This window comes from Citrus clementina, unplaced genomic scaffold, assembly GCF_000493195.1.
Source record: "Citrus clementina cultivar Clemenules unplaced genomic scaffold, Citrus_clementina_v1.0 scaffold_3, whole genome shotgun sequence".
Lineage (NCBI taxonomy): Eukaryota > Viridiplantae > Streptophyta > Magnoliopsida > Sapindales > Rutaceae > Citrus > Citrus x clementina.
The window spans coordinates 46182529-46203488 of NW_006262339.1; the positions used below are offsets into that span (position 1 = coordinate 46182529).

At 36.0% G+C, this 20960-nt stretch overlaps 4 protein-coding genes across 6 annotated transcripts; all 4 read right to left on the minus strand.

The window, feature by feature from the left end:
- Nucleotides 1–331: 331 nt before the first annotated feature.
- Nucleotides 332–1515, minus strand: LOC18049102 (GATA transcription factor 16). Of its 3 annotated transcripts, none has more exons than XM_006444381.2 (3): nt 1179–1515; nt 936–1061; nt 332–826 (listed from the first exon to the last, which is right to left on the minus strand). In XM_006444381.2, the coding sequence occupies exons 1-3, from the start codon at nt 1194–1196 to the stop codon at nt 584–586; spliced, it is 387 nt and encodes a 128-aa protein (XP_006444444.1). In that variant the 5' UTR covers nt 1197–1515; the 3' UTR covers nt 332–583. The 3 variants fall into 3 exon arrangements, with proteins under 3 accessions (XP_006444444.1, XP_024045165.1, XP_024045164.1); XM_024189397.1 differs by having other exon boundaries at nt 936–1067; XM_024189396.1 differs by lacking the exon at nt 1179–1515 and having other exon boundaries at nt 936–1094.
- Nucleotides 1516–6729: 5214 nt separating this feature from the next.
- Nucleotides 6730–8914, minus strand: LOC18049103. Its single transcript, XM_006444382.2, has 3 exons — nt 8411–8914; nt 7813–8190; nt 6730–7111 (listed from the first exon to the last, which is right to left on the minus strand). Exons 1-3 carry the CDS (start codon nt 8874–8876, stop codon nt 6747–6749), a joined length of 1209 nt encoding a protein of 402 aa, XP_006444445.1. The 5' UTR covers nt 8877–8914; the 3' UTR covers nt 6730–6746.
- A 3381-nt stretch (nt 8915–12295) lies between these two features.
- On the minus strand, nt 12296–17008 carry LOC18049104 (importin subunit alpha). The gene is made up of 11 exons (XM_006444384.2): nt 16494–17008; nt 16101–16197; nt 15891–15982; nt 15643–15774; nt 15358–15543; nt 15089–15252; nt 14875–14953; nt 13947–14075; nt 13735–13862; nt 13273–13650; nt 12296–12807 (listed from the first exon to the last, which is right to left on the minus strand). The coding sequence occupies exons 1-10, from the start codon at nt 16698–16700 to the stop codon at nt 13275–13277; spliced, it is 1590 nt and encodes a 529-aa protein (XP_006444447.2). The 5' UTR covers nt 16701–17008; the 3' UTR covers nt 12296–12807; nt 13273–13274.
- A 1454-nt stretch (nt 17009–18462) lies between these two features.
- LOC18049105 (endoglucanase 25) lies at nt 18463–20746 on the minus strand. The gene is made up of 2 exons (XM_006444385.1): nt 20395–20746; nt 18463–19943 (listed from the first exon to the last, which is right to left on the minus strand). The coding sequence occupies exons 1-2, from the start codon at nt 20744–20746 to the stop codon at nt 18463–18465; spliced, it is 1833 nt and encodes a 610-aa protein (XP_006444448.1).
- Nucleotides 20747–20960: the final 214 nt, after the last annotated feature.

Genomic DNA, 20960 nt, shown 5'->3' on the forward strand with positions numbered 1-20960 from the left:
CAACTTCTGTTAATGTAAAAGAATCGAGTACAATGTTTATAAATGACGAGGGATTACATATCATACTCAATTTGAGTTTAGGTGAAAGTGCTTCTTACTAATATATAAGGAAAATTTTAGTAATTTTTCCAAAAACTAAATAGCAGTATGGTTCAAAGTATATCCTAAAAGAGATCATTATTATTGTTATTATCAGTTTTGGAAAATATTCTCTGCTATTATTCCTAAATTTTGTTTTTTTTTGTATTGAAATATATAGTCTTGATAAATTGGAAGAAATTCATGGAGGTACAAAGTAAAAGAATGAATTATTGAATATTTCGAGGAATTATTATAGCAATTAACACGAATACTGGCTTCTTCCCGATTGCAACTTATAATAGTATTAATGTAATCGGAGGAGAAGCAATATATTGGCTTTCACCAAAAAGAACAAACTAATCCAGTCAACCAAGAGCATCAAATGTTGCGTTTACACCATCCATTCCATCGATGGCAAAAAGGTAAAAGAAAGAATGGTGATGAGGTAACTGAGGTTGGTAAAATACTAAAAAGAAAATAAAAAGAAAAGAAGAAAAGCTAATTAAGCATAAAGACAACCGTAGGATAGAGACATCAGAAGTATGGCCGCTTGTTCTTCCTCTCCCATATCGCTTCCTACAGCCATTAATCCTGCCTTGAGAGAAATTCCAAGCTTGGTAGCACCTTTATTATTATTATTGCTACTGTACTTTCTTTTACGCTTCTGTGCTCTTCCTTTGTCCCGACCTAAGAGAGCCAGCTTCTTTGTTTTCCTGTACCTGATCCCACATGCGTTGCAGAGAGACTGGACACCAACCAATTGTCAAAAATTTGAAATCAGGACCACGACAAATAACAATCCGAATAGCTACTCCGTGATAAAATTGAACAGAAGGAATATAATATATATATACCCTAGGGCCAGCTGGACCTCCTCTCCAAAGAGGCGTTCTTGTTGTGTGGCAATCAATACAACTCTTATTCATCTCGTTAAACGTACCTGCTGGTGGACTTTTCATCATCTCCTCAGCCTCTCTTCTCTGTTTCTTTAAAGCAAAGGGAGATTTGATCATAAGTTCCTTCTCTACCTATATATATATATATATTTGGGGGATGAGAGAGAGAGCAAAAAGAGCAAAAGCTTACTCAGTACTCACTTTTGTCTTCACATCCATTGTAGCCAATTAGCAGCTATAAGAAAGGAATGAAGGTTGAGCCCTGTGGCCAGGATCAAGTGCGTTGTACGTAAGTGACTTTAAAACATCGATCTTTTGGTCGATTTATCACCGGTATTAACGCAGCAAGGAGTACATCGCTAGACAGAGATTTAATTAGCGAACAAAGACACAAATTATTTAGTACTGATCGTTCAAAAGGGGAATTGAAGAAGCTGGCCACTGGGTGAGAGAAGAGGAGAGGATCACAAACTGTAACCTATGTTTGAGCCAATGGATCGGAGAAACTGGCAACGAAGGGAAACTACAACAACAACAACAACAACCTATATATAAAGACATATGTCCTTTTAAATAAATACCTCCAGAACTACTTCTCAAAATTTAACAAATAAATAGATATCATAATAACACCTGAACTTGATTTTTTTCAAAAAAAATAATATCTTGGGGCTGCACACTCCTTTTTAACTCCTCTTGTGGTGGGCAGCTGGACATATCAATAGACGATAAGAGTTCTTTCCTAATATTTTTTATGTCTTAGTTTCTTTTAATAAAATAAATAATTAAGATTAAATTTTAATTTTAATATTGATAATTAAGTAAGTTTTCTTCACTTTACTAATACTTAAATTAATTTGTTTCACTAAATTTAAAAGATTGGGAGAGATTTAAGAGAAAAAACTAAAAAAAATATATATCCTTTTTTAATATTACTATTCGCCGATTAATTTTGCTTACTCGTAAAGTCTTTTAAGATCTGCAAGGATCTAGAATCGAATTATTACTATCACATCATCGAAAACTTTATGTTTAGAGGATAAAGAGGGGCCTGACGATTTTTGTGGTTTGTTAAAAGGAAAATGATGTTCTCACACATTAGCGCACAAACGTTTGCACAAAACGGTGCGTTTTTTGCACCTTTAAAAGGCTCTTCGTACGTGCACAACAACACACACGCTCTTCCCAGCTCCTCCCACTCGCGTATGCCTCCTTTCACTGCAACAAAAACCCAGCAGCTTCCTCATTCTCTAGACACCATTCTCCCTCGTCCTCGGCTCTGTACTTCCTCATTCTCGCTAGATATGTTTTGCCACACTCTCTCGGCTCCGATCACCCTCATTCTCGGTGGCTCTATTTCCCTCATTGTCTCGGTTTCGATCTGCCTCAATCTCTCCCTCAATCTCTCGATCTCAGTTTCATCACTCTCTCTACCCCAACACAACCGAATTAACGGAGCTTGTTAAGGTTAGTGTTCAATTTATTGCTTTAATTTGTAATTAATTGAAAATTAATTATTTTGCCCCATTTCGGCCACTTGGATTTTGAATGGTTATTGTTGAGGGTATAGTGATTTTGGGTTGTATTGATATTAGCTTTGGATTTTGAACGAATTGATTTATTTTTCCTATTTCGGTCATCTAGGAAAATCAAAACACATTGCATGTATTATATAAATGCTTCAAGATTTGTAAAGAAAAAGAATTTAAATAAATTATCGTTGTTACTTTCAGATCTGGTCGTATATACGTAATTGACACACAAAAAAATCCAAGGGCTCCCTCTTTGCATAAAGTTGTTGAGCCTGCAGATATTGTACAGAAGACAGGATTATCTTATCCTCACACGGCTCATTGCCTTGCTTCTAGTGATATCCTGGTGTCATGCCTTGGAGATAAGGATGGAAATGCTGAGGGAAATGGATTTCTTCTCCTTGACTCAGAATTCAATGTGAAAGGAAGGTAAAACAATAGATTTGTGTAAACTTGAGCTACTATCTTGCTTTTTTTCATGCTATTCACTATTCTAAATAATGTAAACTTGAGCTTAAAAAACAGATTCATGCAAGTGATGTTGCAAATTATTTGAACAATGTGAGGCGGTGATATTCTTTGTCATTAGTTCAGCAAATAAAAAATATTCAGATGTGATTGACAAACATTATTAGATAGATATTAAGTTTGCAGGAGATAGTCGACAAAAACCTTGAGAGCAACATTGTTGTGTGTTGCTATTTTTTTCTTTTGGAATTGATTAGTAGCTGGTGTGTCCTATATTGTTTCCCTGTCCAGTTGCTTAACGCTCATTAACTATTACGACTTTTTTTATCTCCTTGTCAGTTGCTTAAATTGGTTGGATATTTCTATCACAATGTCCTCTAGCATGAGTGAAGTTCCAAATCCACATATAAAAACTTGTGAAAAGTGCTGCAATGATAAGATCTTACGAACTTCGCGCACAAGAGAGAATCTGAATCGTAAGTTTTGGAAGTGCAAAGGATGTGGGGCATTTGAATTAGACGACGATCGGAAGAACAGTGAATATACTGTGTGTCGAGGGGTGGAAGATCGAAATATGAACGAGATTAAAATTGATCTCTTACTAGGAGAAGTGCGCAAGCTGGGGCATCAAATGGAATGCTTGTCTTTTAAATTTGAATTGCTTGAAAGAGAACTTTAACAAAGTTCGCAACCAAGTATTATTGTAAAATATGTCCCACAAATAATTATATGTATTTTAATATGTATTGTATTTAAATTGTATATTCAACTAATGTATTAACTTCTCTTATTTGCAATGAAAATTACGTTTATGGTTGAAATATTATTTTCTGTTATTTGCAACTTTGCATTAAATCGTGTATAACTTTTGGTTCACAAGGAAAAGTTTGAACTAATTTCAATGGACAAGGAACCTCACGTTGTAGTGATACCATTCCCAGCACAAGGTATTGCTGAACATGGAATCAAGGTCACATTTGTTAGCACCGAGCATATGCACGCCAAAATCACGGCTTGAATGCCACAGAAAGCTTAACATTTCCCCCTTCCCAATCAAACCATTTTCAGCTGCAAAACCATGTTGCAAATGCACTGCATAATCACTCACAAATCTCTAAGCCACATGAACAGACCAAGCAACTGGGTTTTCTCATATTTCATTCAACTTGACAAAAATCGCATAGACTAACAATACTCTTGCAATGGCTGCAAACAACTCACTTTTGTAATAAATTGAACAACACAATCAACATTAATCGGCAATTGCAATATATGCTCTGTAAAATTTAAATAGAATAAATTAAGAACTAAACAGAACCTAATTGCTCAAAGGCTCACAAAATTCGGCAAATATGACAAAAATTAAGATCCACGTTAGGCTAGGTGAAGTACCCGAAATGGGGCAAAATACTACTGCTGAGATCGAGAGATTGAGGGAGAGATTGAGGGAGATCGATGCCGAGAGAGTGAGGGAGAATGAAGCCACCAAGAATGAGAGAAAACCGAGCTAAGAGAGTGAGGACAACCGAGAACGAAGCTGTTGCTGTGTGGAGAACGAAGCTGCTGGGTTTTTGTTGCAATGAAAGGAGCCTTTTAGAATGAAAATCGAGTTGCACAGTTGCAGTGAAAATCGAGCTTTTGTAGTGAAGGGAGAACAAAACGTAACGTGCGTGTGTCTTGTTTGGTGCACGTACGAGGAACCTTTTAAAAGTTGTCGTTTTGTGCAAACTTTTGTGCTCATATTTGTGAGAATATCGCTACTGTTGTTAAAAATGCATTAACGAATATGCAGGATTATATTACCGGGGTCGATGTGACACGGACCAGGTCTACCGTCTACATATGTTAAGAGTCTACACATGGGTCCAGAATTTTGGGGTAAGCTTATGTTACATTTGGTTTTTTTTTTTTTTTTTGATGTTCTGGGCCTTCTGGCATACGTATATGTGTGTGTGTGTGTGTGTGTGTGTATATATCTATATATTTTAATACTTAATTTGGTCGGTACGTAAGTGGATCTATTTGCACTGCCGCTCAGTAAAACGCTGAGTGACCAGGCAAACAGCCTAGCAAGTCAAGGAATTATAATTGTCTAACAGAAGTTTTTTACACAAATTATTTCATCTTCAACTAATCAGCTCATGTCAATTATACGATGTCTAAGGTTTAGTTCCAACTGTGAAGAATTAACTTTTTTAAAATTCAGATTTTAGGTTTGAACTTGTGAGTTAATAATAATAATAATAATAATTAGGGTGCTGTTAAGTTACATGATAATGTAACTTACATTCATCCAAAATGTATATTTAGTGACCTAAAAAATAGTTTAGTTGATTCTATTTTTAATTCACTAATTACAATTTAATGGACCATGTAAGTTATATTATAATGTAACTTAACAAGGTCCTAATAATTATCATCATTATCATGCTAATTATGCAAATGAAGATGCCTTATTATAAGATAGACTGACACCCCCAACCAATTTAGGGAAGACCAAATAACCTTATAACCACATATTTGGATCAGACTAATTCTATTAGCTAATTAATTAAATTTAAATATTAGCTATTTTGAGAGTAAAAAAAATGTTAATAATGCGCATTTATTCCGTGCACGGTGATTTTACACAATTTTTAATTTACTACTTGACTGTCTGTGCATAACGGAACTACAGCATTTGAAATATATATTTCTTTTACGATGATTTACTCTCTCTATATATATAATGAAGGTCAGCCACCCTAGCACTACACCAATGTGTGCGGTTGCGACAGGAGACAGATTCACTGATTAGAAAAAAGAACCAGTTGTTTGTTTTGTTGTTCAAGGTAGATTTAAAAAGTAAGCCCAGACGACGATGCAAGATGAGACAAACCCGAGCCATTTGTTCAGGTTTATATGCAGAGACGGCCAGCCATTTCTTTTTATTCTTTTTTGTCTCGCAGTCTACACATAAAGTCTGATATAGGGGAGGAGGAACCCACGATACGGAACAAATAAATTGACACCCTTCACAACCGTAATGTGGTCCAAAAGCCCTGCAAATACCAAAACAACCCACAAATATTACGGAGTGATATGGCTGCTCTGCCTCCCACTAAAAAATTCAAAAATAAAAAAACCTGATGCGTTATGTTTTTTTTTTTTTTTTACTCATTTCACCTTTTAATATTTTTCAACAAAATCCGTGGGATCGAGCCAGGAACTTTTGATGATACCAGCTCGCAAACTAACACATTAACGATAAAGAATCGGAAGTATGACCAGCGCGCTGTCTCATTTTAAAAAGAACATGCTCTCTCTGAACTCAGTAAGCACCTTGATGACATAAAATCATAACTAACGCTGCTTTTTCTTAAACTAGTTCCAGAAGATGCAACAAGTGATTGAAGTTTTGCAAGAGCAATCAGATTTTGAAGTGGAGGCACCAGTTTTTAGCAAATTTTAAAGGCTATCGGTTTTACAAGAACAATTTGTCATTTTAGGTCAGAAGTTTTTGCAAAAACTGATCGTTCATCCACAATCAAGTTATTCTTAATTGATTAACCCAAAAAGATCCCAGTATTATTTTTAAATTTAACCAAATTTACAAAAATACACACACACACACACACACACACACATATATAGTGTTGTTCATCGCACTAGGTCACTACCACAGACTTAAAACTTAGAATGTACATAACCAATCACTAGTCTAGAGGTGATACAATTAATACATGACAATTGCTTCCTCAACTAAGCAGCAACAGTCTCTAATTCTCTATCACATCTTCAATTTCTGACCTCTTTGTCCGAGCCTTGAACAAAGATCAGCAAGCAAAGATAAGAAAGAGGCAATGAAGCACAGCATACATGACAATATGAGAACCGCCCAGTCTCGGAAGGTTTTCTTCGGTGAGTGGCCCCTGTCTGATATTAGCAGTGCCCTGTATATAGCTTCAGCTATGGAGTAGGCTGTAACGGGGTCACATTCTTCTGCGGGAAATCCATATTCTGTGAGGCACACTATGTCGTACACTCCACTGATCTCAGATACACCAAGATATTCACATATTTTCAACCTGGCATCGAGCCTCTCCTCAGTTGATAACATGTCACCATGTGTCAAGATCAAGATGGGATTTTCATCTGCAGTCACAGTAGAAATAAAAGCCCATAATGTAAAATTTTTGGTTTTAACATTATGCTACTACAGTATAAAGGTTTATAGTATACTATTCAGCTGACATTGAGTCATCTTTTTTATCACACGGATTGCTTTAATGAGCTTAGCTGCTATTTATGAGAAGAGATGCTAATTAATTAATCCCTTCATAAAAACAAAAAGTAGCACCGATTATCCAATAAAGATGGTATAAATCAATAGAAGCTCAATTTGTCCATTGACTGTGATCTAAATGGTCAATTTTTGGTACAGTATATCTGGCCATGCATTATGACTCAATAGTTACAGATACGAGTCGAGATAGCAGCATTAAACAAAAAAGGGGAAAAAAAAAGAAAAAGAAAGAAAAACGTCATACGAGGAGCAAGGACTCTAGGCATCAGCTACATTATCGACGAAATGATACGAGGATCGGACTCTTCACTGAGAATCGATGAATTGAAACTTGTGGTTTTTTAGTCTGAAATTACTGTGCAACAAGTTTTGCTAAAAAAGCACTAATAAGGATTGGTGTCCTAATATGTGCTTCAGGAAAGCTTCAATGCGATGCCAACTTCAACAAGTTAGTAATCGATTAAGTATATGTGGCTATAAAACAATCATAATTACATGTAATAAAGCAAGTACTAAGAGAAACAAACCAAGATACAGAAGGAAATCTTACTGCATTTTCTCAAACCAGGTGCACTGAAGAGCCGTTTGGTGGCATCTAAAGGCTTGGAATCACCCGCTTTTAAAGCTTTATAGATCTCAGCTATGTTAGATACTACCATTGCGAAATCCACCCTCCTAAGCACGTACTTAGGAGATGATTTTAAGTCATCAATTTCTGCATCGTTTTTCATTAATGCACAATCATCTGATCTCAAGCACCGCTGATTATGATGTACCCCTTCGCTCATCCAAGATGACAGTTCCTCTAGACCTTCATGCACTCGATTGTAATTAAACCCCCTGGAATCGTACACACAAAATCCACTTTGCAGTGACCTCATCACATTGTGCTCTTCCATATACATAGTTATGGTGTGCGAAGAATTTCCTGCAATGGAAAAATGATAACTACATCAGCATAATGTAATGTGAAATCAGGATCTCTCTTGATTCAGTTTTCTACATCATATCCCACGTGTTCATTAGTGATAATTTATAGTTGAGATTTAACTATCTTCATATATATATATATATATATATAGTTACCAATTATCCAAGTATTTTGCTCAGAGAAAACTCAGATCATGAGAAAATCGCTTGCAGCTTACCCGATGATGTTTGAGCGAAGAGTACAAGTCCAGAACGACTAAGAACACTGTACATAAGGTTGACAAGCGAGCTTTTTCCTGAACCAGAGAAACCCATCAAGAGAATGGTGATCACTGGAGGAATGTCCATTCCTCCCTTTTGAATCCCTCCAATTGGTATCCAGAAGTCACCAGAACGATAGCTGAGAAACTTGTGTCGAAGCTCATTGAGTCCGTCCGGTGCAATCAGGGCCAACCTCTCCATTTCTCTAAGCACTCTGAGCCTAGGTGTCAGTGTTGAAACATTGGGGAGGTCAAGCTTGAGTTTAACGCATTCATCAAACTTTGCTGCTGATCTCCACCAACAATACACCAATCCAGAAGGGTCGTACTCATCTACCTCACCGCAAGATAGTTGGCTTTTCATCTCTCTTTTTTGATACACCGCTGGTTGTATGGTATGGTAGTAATGCAGGGACAGGGTCATAGTTAATAGTAGTAACTGGGCTCTTGGTTTGGTTCTAAAACAATAGCACCGCCTTGCTCACGTAGTGGCACTGTTGTAGTAAGTATCAAAGGGTAAAGACACCGTGAGCTGTCCAAAATAGTACCGCCTTGCTCGCGTGTTAAGTAAGGAAGGTTGGAACAACAGTTTGGTTCTAAAACAATAGTGGCACTGTTGTAGTAAATATCAAAGGGGAAAGACACCATGAGCTTGTCCAAAAATAGTACCGCCTTGCCCAAGTGTTAAGTATGGAAGTCGGTTTAAAGCATGAGGTTACTTCCAAGATCTTTCTAGATACCCCCGCTTACACGATCATCGATCATTCATCACGAAATAAGTTAATGCAAAGATGGGCATTTTCGTCGGAATGATTTATGTACTTGGCAGGAAAACGTCTACAGCCGTCGTATTACTGGAGGAAACTTCGCTTGTCAAATCCATGCCGTCGTCTTCTTAGTAAGACGGCGTCATATTTCACCGTCTAATTTACCATCCAATTTACTATGCGACTCAGAAATCTTCAGAAGTTTACAAAATTCTAGAAGACTTTAAAGCGCTCAGAGGATTGCAGATGCAGCAACTATGGTGCGTTTATTAATTGAAAATAAGAATCGAATAAAACTAGAATAGATTAAAATGAGAGTTAGAATTAGGGATGTCAATGGGGGTGGGGAGGGGACCAATCTCCCTGTATTTATTTTCGATATTTTGCGTATGTCCCTGTTCTTTTCCATCCTCATTAAAATTATTTAAGAAAATTTTCATTCTCTCCTCGAATAATAACAGGGGATCCCTGAGGGTCCCCGATCCCCGAATAATTAATATATATTTTTTATTTTTGATTTTGAGTTAATCATATTAAACTAAAAAATTCAAATAAAAATAAAGTTTGAAATATATCTTAAATTAATATCCATTATAAAAATCACATACATTAAATTAGTAAGTAACGTAGCATGCAAAGGATACAAACTATCGTGAACAAATTAATAGCCTAATACAAAATTGTTATAAATAAAATTAAATTTAGATTCAAAATTAACTTTTCAATGGTGGCGTGGACACTTTATAAATGTGGATTATTTTCTTTACAACACAATAGTTAAGTCAAAGCAAATCAAGAACAAATATTATATTAGATTAGATATTAAAATTGTGATTTGTTGTGGGCAATTATAACATCTAAAAATAAATAAAAAATAGATTTAAGATAAATAAAAAATAGATTTAAGTTTAAAATATTTAATGAATATTAAAATTAAAACAAAAGTTTTGGGCTAATATAATCTGTCCGGTCTTTTTAATATCCTAAATAAAAATTTAGGACTTTAATTAGTTAATTAGGCCTAAAAGTTTAATAATATAAATATTTTAATATTTTTTTATTTTTACCAATACTTATAATTTTATAATTCAAATTTTATTATTTATTTACTAGTAATTTTAAAAAATAAAAATTAAATTAAAAATTAAAATGGGGAAATGGGTAGAGGATGGGGATTCCACCTCATCCCCGTCCCCTCCCTGAATAAGAAATTGGGTAAAAAAATTTCCTCGTCCCTTCCTCGAATAAGAAATTGGGTATGAAATTATCTCCATACCCTTCCCGAATGGGAAAAATCCCCGAGGGTACCCGTTCCCGTGGGAATTTTTGCCATCCCTAATTAGAATAAGATATTAACATATATAAAAGCCGTAATGATAAATATTCCTGTATTTATTTTATATATCTTGAAATTTAAGTGAATTATTGTAAGTAATGTTCTTAGGTTGCGTTTGGTATATTGTATTATATTATTTTAATGCTAATGTATTGTATTATTAGGGTTTCGGGTCCGAGTATCGCAATGCTCGGACCCGGCTCAGATGCTCAAGCAAGTCGGGTACCCGGATTTTGTATTTTTTAATATTATATATGCATAGTTTTTTATTTTTTTTGTAATTTTATAAGTTTTAATTTATTTCAATAAAGTTTAACATGAAAATATAAACTTTAAGTGTTTAAAACTTTAGATATGTGTAATGGATGAGTCAAATAAATATAAATATTTAAAATAATATATATTTTTTAAAATATTTTTTTAATAAAATATGGGTTCGAGCAATGTTTCGAGTTTATCAATTAAGACCGGCTTGGCTTCATCCCAGGCCAAGTAACAACGCCCAAGTATGGTTTGGGTTCTAATCGGGGACCACACTCGAGCGGATATTTTTGCCACCCTTATGTATTATATCGTATTGCGTTAGCACTGTATTATAATAATATTGTACAATGTTTGGTGCTACATTGTATTGTATTAATTTTTTAAAATTAATTTAAATAAGTTTTATATTATATTAATATTATATATTATATATTTAAATATATTATTATTTATATTATTAATTTTAAATTGATATTATTCACATTTAAATATTTATTATTAGTCATAATAAATTATAAATTTAATAATAAATTATAATATAAAAATATAATATTATTAAATAAAAAATTATATATTTATTAATTTGTATTAATAATTATAATGTAAAAATAAAAAGTATATAATATCATATTATATTAAAAAGTTATATTTATTTATTTATTATTATTATTATTATAAAGCAAAAGCAAAAGAAAAAGAGCAAAAAAAGCAAGCAAAAAAAAAAAAGCAAGCTAACTGCCGCATCAGACGCGACTCATAGTAACTGCCACATTAGCACTAACCCATTTTCATTTTTTTCTAAATATAGTACTAGTATTAATTTAATATAAATCATATTTTAATACTCCATAATATAATATATTAAACATACCTTAGATAATTGTTATTATAAAAATAATAATAACAATAATAACAACAGCAACTGATGAAATCAAAAAAAAAAAAAACAACTGCTAATAACAATAATAATCGCGAGATCGACGGCTGGCAAAGGGTCAGCGGTTGCTGGCTTTGATTTTGGGGTGCTGCAATGCCGATTTGATGACTTGGGGTTGCTGCCGCTTCGATGCGAGAACGACGGCGGATGCTGCTGCTTCGACGCGAGATCGATGGCTTGCTGTTAGCGACTGCGCGACCAGTGACGGCAGATGCAACAGTTCAGTTTTTTCAAATGAGGGTAAATTGGAAAATATAGAAAATTGGGGAGGGTTTTTTAATATCCCCGAAGAAATCAAGTTTTTGTTCCTGTGGAACCCATTAACTCATTCTCATTCTCGTTCTCCTACCCATTTTAAAAGTAAAACAATAGTAACAATTCCGATTCTACATTCCTCAAACCTACAAATAAAACTACCTTTAAGCCCTTCCATCATTATTAATTAACAGCGTGTGCGCAAAATGGGGGATGCCGGGATGGTTCCGTACCTGGTTCCAATAGAAATCAACACTTAACAAGCAGGCATAATGACCTAGAAGTTACCGAAACAATACAATACACTTCATTAATCCTAGTATATTTTGCATAATACACAACCAAAATTCCTTCTTCAAACTAAAAAATATGCTTATCTTGGTCAAATACAAAATCATGCCAGCACTAAGAAAGAAAAGAAGAAGAAAACACCTCTAAGAGAACAGAAATATATCTATTTTCTGTCATTGCTCTTAGTCATAAACCAGTAAACAGCACAAGTTTAAATCGGCAGCAGCATGCCCCACTCTTGCTTTCAGGAACTAGGACACTGAAAAAAAAAAGACTACTAAAAGAAAACGAAAAGAGACTATACTGTGTAATTTCCCCATCTTTGTTCACCACTCTTTTACTTGACCCTTGAAAATGACACATTACTCAGCCTATCTTCAACCAATTTTGAATCTGGACCAAAACTAGATCAAAGAACAGCAAAAGGAGCCTCCCCCCACATGAAATTGATGATCATAGACACCAGACCTGGACTCTGAACTTCATTCCACATCCAATTGTTTTCCTGCAAATCACAAACAGTGTCATGTTGAAATCAGGAACATTTTTATTTTTCTAAAGATGGGTCAAACTCATAAATCCACCTCTTAATATTTGACCTACTTAAACCCCAAGTACCAGAAAGAAAATGTTCACTGTCTAAATGACCAAAAGCAACACCTAACACCAGTCCCAAGTAAAATATCCTATCTTACTGCTAGTATATCGCTAGGCAAGCGTCTGGCCAGTTCCAACTATAACACACCCAAAGTGTTGCATCCAGTATAATTTATCAAACTAATTCCACCTATCCAATTAAATCAAAACATGTGATTTTTCTTTTCTCAGAATGTTGTTAATGAAAAAAAAATTCCAACCAATGGTTAGGCAATACCCCGCCAGAAGGTACTGTCCACCTAGCACTTCCCAACTCAACTTCTGTTTGTAAGTACATCTAAAACAAATGGTTGTGGACTGAATGGTTACAAACCTTCAACCAAAGTTGAATCCACCAGATGGAACAGGAAGTCCATTGCCTGCAAAGCCAAATCCAGCTTGGGTAGCATCACCTGGGGGTAAAGGCTCGTCTTCATCCTCCTCCACCCAATATGTCTCAAGAATCTTCACTGCCTTCTCGTATATCTCAGTGTTGTCATGACTCTGAAGGTTTTCAATCTTTTCCAACCCCTCCGCATCATCAATAGCTTGGGCAAACAAGTTTACACCACCTGTGTTACCCATATTCTTCTCAGCTTCCCCAGCCTTCAAAATGTTCTCAAGCCCTTCCAGGCAAACTGTTACAATTCTAGGGTCCGGACAGTTTAGTAGATCACATAGTGGCTTGATGCACCCTTGGCTCACCAAGAACCTACCAAATAATAAAATGATTATTAGTATGTATGAAAACAATAAAGAAGGCAAACAAGTTCTTGACACGTAAAAGAATTTATACTTAATTTGCTCATTACTGCCACCAGATGTCGCATTTGAAATAGCCCATGCAGCCTCTTTCTTGATCTCAAACTCAGCATTTAGAAGCAGATTAACAAGGGGCCCTATGATACCAGCTTCAATTATGGCCTGTATGTTTTTCAGGCAACAAAGCTCATAAATGCAATAAAAATATCTGCAGCTTTATGATAACAATATGGATGACTTGCTCACCTGTATCTGATTTACATTTCCAGCAGTGATGTTTGAAATGGTCCAACAAGCTTCCTTCTTGATGCTCTTCTTATAATTTTGTGTTAACAGGTCCAAAAGGCATGGCAGAGCTTGATGGTTTATTATACACTGTCAAAAAATAAAGGGATCAAACACCACTCAGAAAGCAAATAGCCAAATACACAAAACGCAGAACTACAAGCTCAAGCATTTTCTTTCACCATAGACAAGAATTTGCTACATAATCCAAGGTTTAAATCTTCTATTAGCCTAACAAATCCTTCCAAAACCATTAAGAGATATTCATAGCATAGCAAAGAGAGAATTGAGGAATAAATTTTGTTTAACCTCACAATCTGCTTAGCAGATATTACTGAAAGAACTAATTGAGCTTTAACTAAGAATATTATAAAAGCCACATTCTACAGCAAACAAACAATATCACCAATCACAAATTAAAGTAGTGCCCTGCTGATAAGTGATCCTCTAATCAGGCAATCTGAGGCCCAAGAGAGCAGGGCAGACTTATACTAAGATACAGCTGATATAAACTTTAAATACAATGGGGATTATTTTTAGAACCAGAAAAAGCAGCAGATACAAACCAAGTTACCTCCAAGAACAATTAATTGAAAACAGCAAGTCAAGATACACGCCTAGAACGTACTCCCACAAATGTCTAGTATGTCTCACTAGATCATTTCAACTTCCATATTTTGTATGAACTAATACAAGTAACATCCAAACAATTTCATCATTCCACTACGAAAAAAAACCAAGAAGTGATGTAGAAGTACAAGCCCAAATATTATCAAAGTTATTTGGTTCTGATATTAAAACCACTACCTTGTCATGAAAGAAAGCACTTTCCCAATAGAATGTCATTTCAAAAATTGGATGAGTATAATGTTTTAGAGCCTAAAAATACCTGAGTCTGCATATCATCACCAGTGACAATATTTCCAACTGTGCGAAGAGCCGGGATGAGCACTGATGGAGATGGATGACTGCCAATAAGAAGAAAGGTTAATAGGATTCAGATTTCACAAGTGATATCTCGTTAAAACTCATGGAAAATGAAATACTGGCACCGAAAAGAACATGAAATACCAGTTACACCAAAAAGAACATGCAATACTCACCGTAAAAGTTCAACTAGGCGGGGGCAAACACCTGCCTCAATAACAGCTTGGATTTTGTCATTGGTACCATCTGAAAGATAAGATAGTGCCCAGCAAGCATCTGTGAGCACTTCATCATCATTTGAATGTATAAGACGCTCCAGAGCTGGAAGGGCAGGCCTTGTCTGTTCATAGAAATTCAAAAGCACCAGTTATCAGCAACAATATCAGGAAACCAGAATAAGGGGTAAAAGCACATAAAGCCCAAAAGTTTTACTTAAAGGTCCAACCTGCTCAAACAAAGGCTGTGGTTTGCCCCTGCAGAAGTTCGATAATGTCCATGTTGCATTTCTCAACATAGAAAGCTTGGCATGCTCATTGAATTGTGCCAGCAATGGCATCAAGGCCCCATTACTAAGAACAAGATCACGGCATTTAGGTGAGTCACCAGCAACATTTCCCAATGCCCAAACAGCCTACAATCCCAAATATACATTTTAGACTAAATATCAATGAAAGAAGAAAAAATGCGATAAAGAAGCATAAGTTAAGACAGGACCATATGCAACCTATACCTGCTCACGAACATCATCGGTGGGAGAACTTAGAAGTCTGACAAATATGGGGACAGCCCCATGATCAATCACCACTCTGGTGTTTTCTGATGTTCCAGAAGCAATATTTGTAAGAGCCCAGGCAGCCTCAAACTGAACAGCACCAAAACAACAAGAGAAGAAACAATGGAAAAAAAATTGGTCAACAAATAAACTAATTAAAATGCATTCAAATCTCAAGTCAAAACAACACATGAAATAATTGAAACCTGAAGCTGTGGAAAGTCATCCCTTGAAAGAAACTCTATAAAGCGAGGAACAACACCGGATTGTATAACTTCATTAATTGGAGGACTGCGTTCTGAATACAATTAAAAACACAACCAAGTACACAACTTGAGGGGGAAAGAAAAAAGAAGAAAAGAAAAGAAAGGATAAAAAAACTCCATCATACGCATATAAAAGATGCAATATCAAACCTATTGAGAGTAACTTCCGGAACTGAGTGGTTGCGTCGAGCTGTATGTTTCTATCATCAGACCAAACGCCTGCAACCATAGCTGGAAGACTTTCTAACTGCAATTGGATTATAAAGAACATAGGATCCATTGGTTTCAGGAGAGAAAAGCAGACAAAACAGTCAATCCAACACCATAACATGGCCTAAAATCTAGGTCTCAATAACTGAGAAGCTTCAATTTTGTATTCGACTGCGTGGTCACTTACTTTATGCATCACTAACAAAAAGAATAAACAAAAAGTGGACAAAACGTAAACCCTAATCGTCACTTGAAATTCGACATGTTAATTTCAGACGACAAATTATCAAGAAAAAGAAAGGAAGAAAGAAAGAAAAAGTGAAGCAACAAGACCTTCTTGTTATCGAGAGCGGCGGAGTTGGTAAGTGGTTGGTGAGCTTGAAGTCCCTCGCGTCGCTTCTTGAGCAAGCTTTCTTCTCTCTTGTTCTTTCGGATCTCCACCATATTGTCTTCTCTCCTCCTCCGTCCCTCTTCCGCATCTACGGCTACCTTGTATTTGCTCCTGCGAACCTCGGTTCTTGCGTTCGGTCTAAGCGACATGTCGTTTTTTCTTTCTTTCTTTTTGTGCGTGTGTGTTTAGAAATTCTAATCGAATCTAGTAATCGGAAACACTAAAATGCTTTGAGATAGCCGCTGAATCTGATCGGTTGGTTTTGCAAGAAAGAAAAGAGGGAAAGGAAAGAGAGCAGCAACGATGTACTGAGGAAAAGAGTGCGAGAGACGAGACGACAGATGACGATGAGGCGGATTTTGGATTTTTATTCGAATGAAATTGATGATCTGATTCAAATCGGACGGAGAAGAAACGACGAGGTCGATGTCATTATAAAGGGGTTCAACTAACTCTTAATGTGCAATTAGGCCTAAATGAAGATTTAATTACGTAAATGCCATTGAATTTTGAATTTGAAGTGGGGGCAACCCTAACGACCCTCTGCCGTAATGGCTTAAAATAATGAGAAAAAACAGACCATTTGAATGGACAAATTCTTTTTCTTTTTCTTTTTCTTATATATAAGTATTTGTAGTTTGAAAAATGAAGAAGACGCATGCCAAATAAAGAAATTAAAAAAATTGCATAGATGTTATTAAAAAAAAATTTTGGCATTTAGCTTTTAAGTTTTTTCTCACTCTCTAATTGAGGTTCTTGTTTGGTATGAAATATTTATTATTGTTTCAATTAACTATTTCATTCATGTATATATAATTATTAAATGTGGATATCAGAAGTGATGATAGAGTTATAAATTTTTTTATAAATTTATTTTGTATGAATTTATGCAACATAATTTTATTAGTTAAATGAAAATATAAAATAATATAAAAAATAATTATTGATTTTAAATCATGCTCACACATGTGTGAAATGATTTTAAATATTGTCAAACAAGACTTAAAAAGGCAATGATTACCGTAATCAAACTTATTAAGGAAAAAAAGAAACAAAAACTTAAGTTTAGACAATGCAAAAGAAAAGGGTAGCAATTTGAGAAATGATAATTAAGGATTTTATTTTATTTTTCTACTTATTAAATATTCTAGATTTTTTAAATATCACAATAGAGGGTTAACTTCATCACATATTCAATAACTCTTGAAAACACTCACGGCTTTGCTGCCCAGCCAATTTCGGGAACAAATCAAGATTGTGTGATATTTCCCTCTCTAGAATTTTCTATTTATGTTTGTATCTAAAATTCCTAATCATTAAGATCGGGCAGGGATGTTCTGAAATGCAGCGTGACACTGCGAGACATTGGGCCCGGCAAGATCCATAGAAAAATGAAGGCAGAGGCGACACCGTTTCGTTTCTCTAGTCAAATAATATATTACCATAGCAGAGCCAGAGAGGAGAAAGAGCCATGGAGAATTGGACATGAAACCGTGAAACGAAGGCCTCGGCGGCAGTATCGTTTGCTATTTTTTTGATATCAAGTTGTTAAATTGAAATTTATTCAATAAGCTTTATCTCGAATCATTTAAATTTATAATACAAGATTTTAGACTTTCAGTAATATTTAATTCACAAGATGCAACGGATAGCTCTATAAAACATAAAGCAGTGCTTCTTCGGTTCATGGCATCTCAAGCTTAAATTGATTTGATAGAAAGGGTAGCTGATAATTGTGGGATTTAAAATCGAGTTAATAAAATTTTATTGAGGAAGAATTTTGCTTGCATTATTTGTATTAAAAAGAAAATCCGATCACCAAGCTGCATAAGTTCCTTTCTTTTCTCTGTTTTGCCGCATGTTTATCTAACCACAACTAGAACTAAGGACTTGGATAAAATTTCAAGGTTTCTAGGTTGCAGGCTGTGGAGGTTGGGGTGTAAGCGGGGGAGGAATTGCATAAAATAGTGTGTTCCTATCAATCTGTGCAGTTTTTTCACCTGACAAAGCCACAAGTGCCGCTACCAGCCCTGCATTTCCTGCTATTGTTGGCTCTGTGTAATTGTAGTTGGACCGACTATCCAGGAAACCATCATTCTGATCAGGGCCACCAACCATGGCTCCAATAATTACATTTGGATTCGGCTTTGCGCTGTCTCTCCATTTCCGTCCTCCTTGGCAATTATATTTGATGTTGTTTTTCGGAATGGATGCTCCTCTGTGGAGTACATGCTGTGGGAAACGAGTACCAAATCCTACAATGTAACTCATATTCTGAGGGTTCTTGCCAAGTATGTAATCCATCTGAGTCTTGGCAAAACTGCGGAAAGCCGTCCTTGTATAAAATTGAGGTCCACAAAAGCATCCAGGTATCTCTGAAGCTTCAAGATAATCCATGTAAAGGGTAGTAAAAAAAACTGCATTTACGATGTATTGTAGAGGCTGGGGCCTGGCATGGTTTAATTGGATCAAGCCTCCATTGGTTCTCTTGAAGCTTAGGAAATTCGGTAGGTATGAGCACACTGTTTCTTCTACTTGGTTCTGAAATGTTCGTAACATCTCTTCATATGGATACCCGTATCTCAGAAACAATCTCATGCGGGTTAGAAGCAGCTGAGCTCCAACATACTTGCTGTTCCAGCTAAGTACGCTGTGATGAGGGCCTCCCCAGAAAGCATCAGCATGTTTGGCAAGGGCGGGTGTGGTAACAAGCTGAAGATAGGAAGAATCCCCAGTTGCACAATATAGCCAAGCTCCAGCCCAAACAAACTCATCCCAGAAGCCGGTGGAGTTGTAGTAAACGGAAGGTGCGTCTGGCTTGCCAGCATAGTCTCCGCCTTGTCTTTTTGTAGCAAATTGAAAGAGAATTTTAGCTCCATGGACTAGTTTAATTGAGTAGTCCTGATTATCTTTGAAAACAATTGATGCAGCGGCTAATGCAGCGGCCATTTCTGCTGCCAGGGCTGGGCAATTGTAGCATTTATATACAGGCCGAGGATCATTGTTGTCAATGTCCTCGGGACGCATCCAACAATTTAGATCATGAGGATCCGTGTCCTTAGAAGAAGGATCACCTCCCCCAACTTGTGAGGCAATCATGTTAATTGAATCAGCAGAGGAGTTAAAGGTCTTGAGGAGGTAATCTGTGCCCCATTTGATGATATCTTTGACATGGTCGAGCTCCCCATTGGCTTCATATTTTGTGCTATATTCAAGAGCACTCCAACTTAACATCGTCATGGCAAAAGATGTGGGGAAGCTTAACTTGATTGCATCACCAGCATCGTAATAGCCACCTACGAGATTGTTAATAAACGTCTTCTGGCCATCCTGCAAGCAGGAGTTCCCTCTCCATGAAACATTATTATAAATATTCCTTTGGAGTCTTCCGGCTACATATATAATAAACACAACAATAAGGACAATGAGACTCAGCCAAACTAGCACGAAGACATAAATTATTATAATTTTTTGGGGCGATGATCAGACGCCATAGATTTAGGCTCTATAATATATTTTATATCTCGGCATGGTTGGTTCCATACTAGACTATTACAAATTAATAATCTTAGTGTTACTTCAAAATGAAGATTTAATCCAAGTATACAGAAATGAAACTGTGGATTCATAAAATGTTAAGGACCTTGGAAATTTAAGACGCGGGAACACAATTCTCTAATAAAATGGTATGATGTAACGTACAATTAACATTTGTAACCTGTAATTAGGATAGACAAACCATACAGATTAGAGGCAGACAGCGAGGAATTAGATAATAAGAATTAGTTAGCTTGTTGATGCAAATTAATAAATAAAACGAAGCGTGAAGAAAAAGGGACGTACATCGTTGGGCATCGAAGAACATGAGAGACAATGGAAGGGCAAGAGTATAGTTGTCGGGGCCGGGAATCGGATGGTGGCGGCGGCGGCGACAGGTGACGACAACAATGAGAATAATAATAACAACAGCAGCCAAAACGGCCAGAGTCCTAACCATCATGCTGTTTATAATAAACTTCTTCTTCTTCTTCTTCCTTGTCCTTTCTCTCTCAATATCTGGCCTCAACAACCAGCTCTGCTTCACCTCCTCCTCCAACGCAGTCGATGCTGCCCCATCGTTGTTGCACTCCCCATCTTCATCTTCCGCTGCCCTTATTTCAAACGAACCTCCCCACATATTGTTTCTCTCTGCCATTCTTTTTTATTTATTTTGTTTCTCGATCACTTTCTTTAATTCGCTTTTCTTTCTAGGCAGCCTTCCTCACCCTCAGTCGTCTCAATTTTCCTTATTTATTTTCTTGAAAATATATAATAAATATTAACTTTTTTTTCCTCTCATTTTCACGCGCATTGCTGCATATATGGGGAATTATTTACTTACCTGGATCATTTCTAGTTGTCAAAATTAT

Coding starts and splice junctions, on each gene's coding strand:
- LOC18049105 (XM_006444385.1), bottom strand. CDS start 20,746: ATGGCAGAGAGAAACAATATGTGGGGAGGTTCGTTTGAAATAAGGGCA. Junction 19,944..20,394: donor GTTCTTCGATGCCCAACGAT/GTACGTCCCTTT, acceptor TTATATATGTAG/CCGGAAGACTCCAAAGGAAT.
- LOC18049102 (XM_024189396.1), bottom strand. CDS start 1,094: ATGATCAAATCTCCCTTTGCTTTAAAGAAACAGAGAAGAGAGGCTGAG. Junction 827..935: donor GAGGTCCAGCTGGCCCTAGG/GTATATATATAT, acceptor GTTGGTGTCCAG/TCTCTCTGCAACGCATGTGG.
- LOC18049104 (XM_006444384.2), bottom strand. CDS start 16,700: ATGTCGCTTAGACCGAACGCAAGAACCGAGGTTCGCAGGAGCAAATAC. Junction 15,253..15,357: donor CACAGCCTTTGTTTGAGCAG/GTTGGACCTTTA, acceptor TTCTATGAACAG/ACAAGGCCTGCCCTTCCAGC. Junction 14,954..15,088: donor CGCCTAGTTGAACTTTTACG/GTGAGTATTGCA, acceptor TCTTATTGGCAG/TCATCCATCTCCATCAGTGC.
- LOC18049103 (XM_006444382.2), bottom strand. CDS start 8,876: ATGACCCTGTCCCTGCATTACTACCATACCATACAACCAGCGGTGTAT. Junction 8,191..8,410: donor CTTCGCTCAAACATCATCGG/GTAAGCTGCAAG, acceptor TTTCCATTGCAG/GAAATTCTTCGCACACCATA. Junction 7,112..7,812: donor ACCTGGTTTGAGAAAATGCA/GTAAGATTTCCT, acceptor CTGTGACTGCAG/ATGAAAATCCCATCTTGATC.